We start from the raw sequence: 2646 nt of genomic DNA, 5'->3' as shown, positions 1-2646 counted from the left end.
GGTGGGGGTGGGGGTGGGGAGCGGCTGTTGTACGAGACACCCAGGCCCCGCAGCGCGACGACGCGGGGTGAGGCCGCAGGTCCCTCCGCGCACATCGTGCTCTTCGAGGTGCAGGGCCGATTTTGGTCTCCCAGGTGTGCGTCGGCGCGCGTGCAGATAGATAGACCCACCTGAGGAATGGAGTGCGTAGTGGGGGCCGAAGCAGGCCGGCGACTCGCCACCAAGCGTGCCCAGTAGCCTCTGTCTTGGAGACTTGGAGCTGTGAGGACGCGAGACGGCCATCCGGTATCCCACCTTTTGGGAGAATAGGCTTCTAGCTCATCGTGGGGCGCCGAACCGCTCCCACGGGCCGATGACAGGCGCTTGCATGCCCAGCACACCGAGCCGAGTGCCCAGACCGATCCTGCCGGTTTCCTTAGATGAGCTCAACCCTCTTCCCCCTTTCCAGCTCTGCTGAGGTCATCCAATACCGAGGCCCCTGGGGTGCCGAGGACCTCTGCCCTGTAAACGACTCCAATATTGCCGAAGGAACCCTTCCTTTGGCTGCGTTCAGTATTTTTTTTTCTCTCTCTGCCATATTCTCTCCCTTCCCCCTGCAAAAAAACCAAAAACCCTCAAAGAACTGTTTTCTGGAATCAACGTATCCACATCCATGAGGGTGAACAATGCAAGGCAAAAATACAGGGTGTTTTATGGGTGCGGGTTAGGCGCAACCCCTTGCGCGCCTCGTTGGGCACAAAGAAGGGCGTGTAGGCTCCTGGGTGCTCCGTCAACCAAGGCCTGAGAGTCTTTGGGCATCTGGCACCGGAAAGGTTTGATTCACGTCAATTTATAAAGGAGGCCGCCCACTCTTGTGCTGAGCATTGCGACGATCCCTAGCCCTCTGCTTCCCTACATGGTTGATGATTGTCGCTGGTAACCCCCGCTCCTGTCACCAACCCATCGAGCTGGTTCCAGGGGAAGCAACTCTTGCTGCCCTTCTTCTTTTCTCTCCATAGCCATTGTTGGAGCGGGAATCGGTGGCACTTCAGCAGCCTATTACCTGCGGCAGAAATTTGGGGGAAGTGTGAAGATTGACCTGTTCGAAAGAGGCGAGGTGGGCGGCCGTTTGGCCACCCTGACAGTGGAGGGCCAAGAATATGAGTCTGGCGGTTCAGTCATCCATCCTTTGAATCTGCATATGAAGCGGTTTGTTAAAGACCTGGGTAGGTAATTTTGCTTTTAGAAACTGGGCACATCTCTGTGTGACCCCTGCCGGTTGGGGGTGGGGACGCTTTGCCAGATGGGGAACTGAATCTTTTCCCGCCTTTTGCTCTTAGTCTTTTACAGAGAAGTTGCTGGAACTGCCTTCCTCAGTTTCCTGTTAGCAGTTGGTATCGCCTTAGTTAGGAACTGCGCTTCTGTAAGGGGACCCGAGTTATCTGTATCTTTAGTTATCTGGAATTACAGCCTTGGGGTGAGGGTGTGGGGAGGGTTGCTATTGTCAGTTCTTGAACACCTGGATACGGGTCTGGATACCTGTTGAAGAATGCTTTGAGTTAGCAAGGGCCTTAAGGTACTCAATTTATAATGGAGGGAATGAAGAATCCCCACTCCATGAAGTGTCTGAAGTATTTAAAGTCATACAGCTCTGGGTGCGGACTCATGCATAGGCCCTGGACATCCAGCTGCTTCCCCATGAGCTGAGGAACTGGGCTGATTGTGAAAGAAATCTGGCAGGTCTCAGCAGGCCCTTTCTTTAGGGACTTAGAGTTTTAGCCTCCTTCCAAGTATTTGAAATACCCAGTTATGTAAACTGGGATACATAGGAATAGGCGAGTGCCCCATTTCCCTCACCTGCGTTCCAGATGCCCTGTGCACATCTGATGGGCCTCCCATTTTCCCTGTGAAGGCCAATGTATAGGAGAAGCAATTCATGCTACAAAGGTTCATGTCAACATTTTGTGTTTTAATTCAATTAAGCTGGTATTTGCGTGTCCGTTACCCCCACCCCAGGCTTTTAGTGTTTGCAGATTGCTGTATCTGCATGATCCTCTCATCTATTTTCGGGAGAGCCTACTTTTGGACAGCTTACTGCTAACCACACTGTTCTAAAGATAGAACTCTTTCAATGTGTCTCCTGGGAGCTGAGGGAAACCCTGTCTTTGCTCGCTTCTGAGTGTCCCCTGAAAACTTCAAATTACCTTCTTCCACTCCATCAGCATACAGACCACTGACTTGTCTACCCTTTCTGTTTTTGCAGGTCTCTCTGTTGCAAAGGACGATGATAGCCTAATGGGGGTGTATAATGGAGAGAAGCTGGTGTTTGAGGAGAGCCGCTGGTTTATCATTAACATGATTAAACTAGTTTGGCACTATGGACTTCAGTTCCTCCGATTGCATATGTGGGTAGAGGACATATTAGATAAATTCATGAGGTAATTTCCCCCCTTCTATGTAACCGGAAACCTTTTAATTTGATGAGTGTTAAAGAATTAAATTGTATACCTAGCCATATTGTTAGATTACTAGGCAAAAAAAATTAAAAAAAAATCATTTTATTGGGGGCTCATACAACTCTTATCACAATCCATCTATCCATTGTGTCAAGCACATTTGTACATTTGTTGCTTCCATCATTCTCAAAACATTTGCTTTCCACTTGAG

At 50.1% G+C, this 2646-nt stretch overlaps 1 protein-coding gene across 1 annotated transcript in view; it reads left to right on the top strand.

Moving 5' to 3' along the window:
• Positions 1-2646, top strand: part of PCYOX1 (prenylcysteine oxidase 1) — a 29767-nt gene that overhangs the window by 11981 nt on the left and 15140 nt on the right. The window contains exons 2-3 of the mRNA XM_013006536.2: positions 999-1205; positions 2243-2417. Coding sequence (XP_012861990.2) covers positions 999-1205; positions 2243-2417 — 382 coding nt within the window. The remainder of the gene's footprint in view (positions 1-998; positions 1206-2242; positions 2418-2646) is intronic.

This window comes from Echinops telfairi, unplaced genomic scaffold (genome assembly GCF_000313985.2).
Source record: "Echinops telfairi isolate 266 unplaced genomic scaffold, ASM31398v2 ScPeMD7_2573;HRSCAF=3158, whole genome shotgun sequence".
Classification (NCBI taxonomy): Eukaryota; Metazoa; Chordata; class Mammalia; order Afrosoricida; family Tenrecidae; genus Echinops; species Echinops telfairi.
Note: the sequence above shows the minus strand (reverse complement) of the source record. Positions and strands in the feature narration are given on the sequence as shown.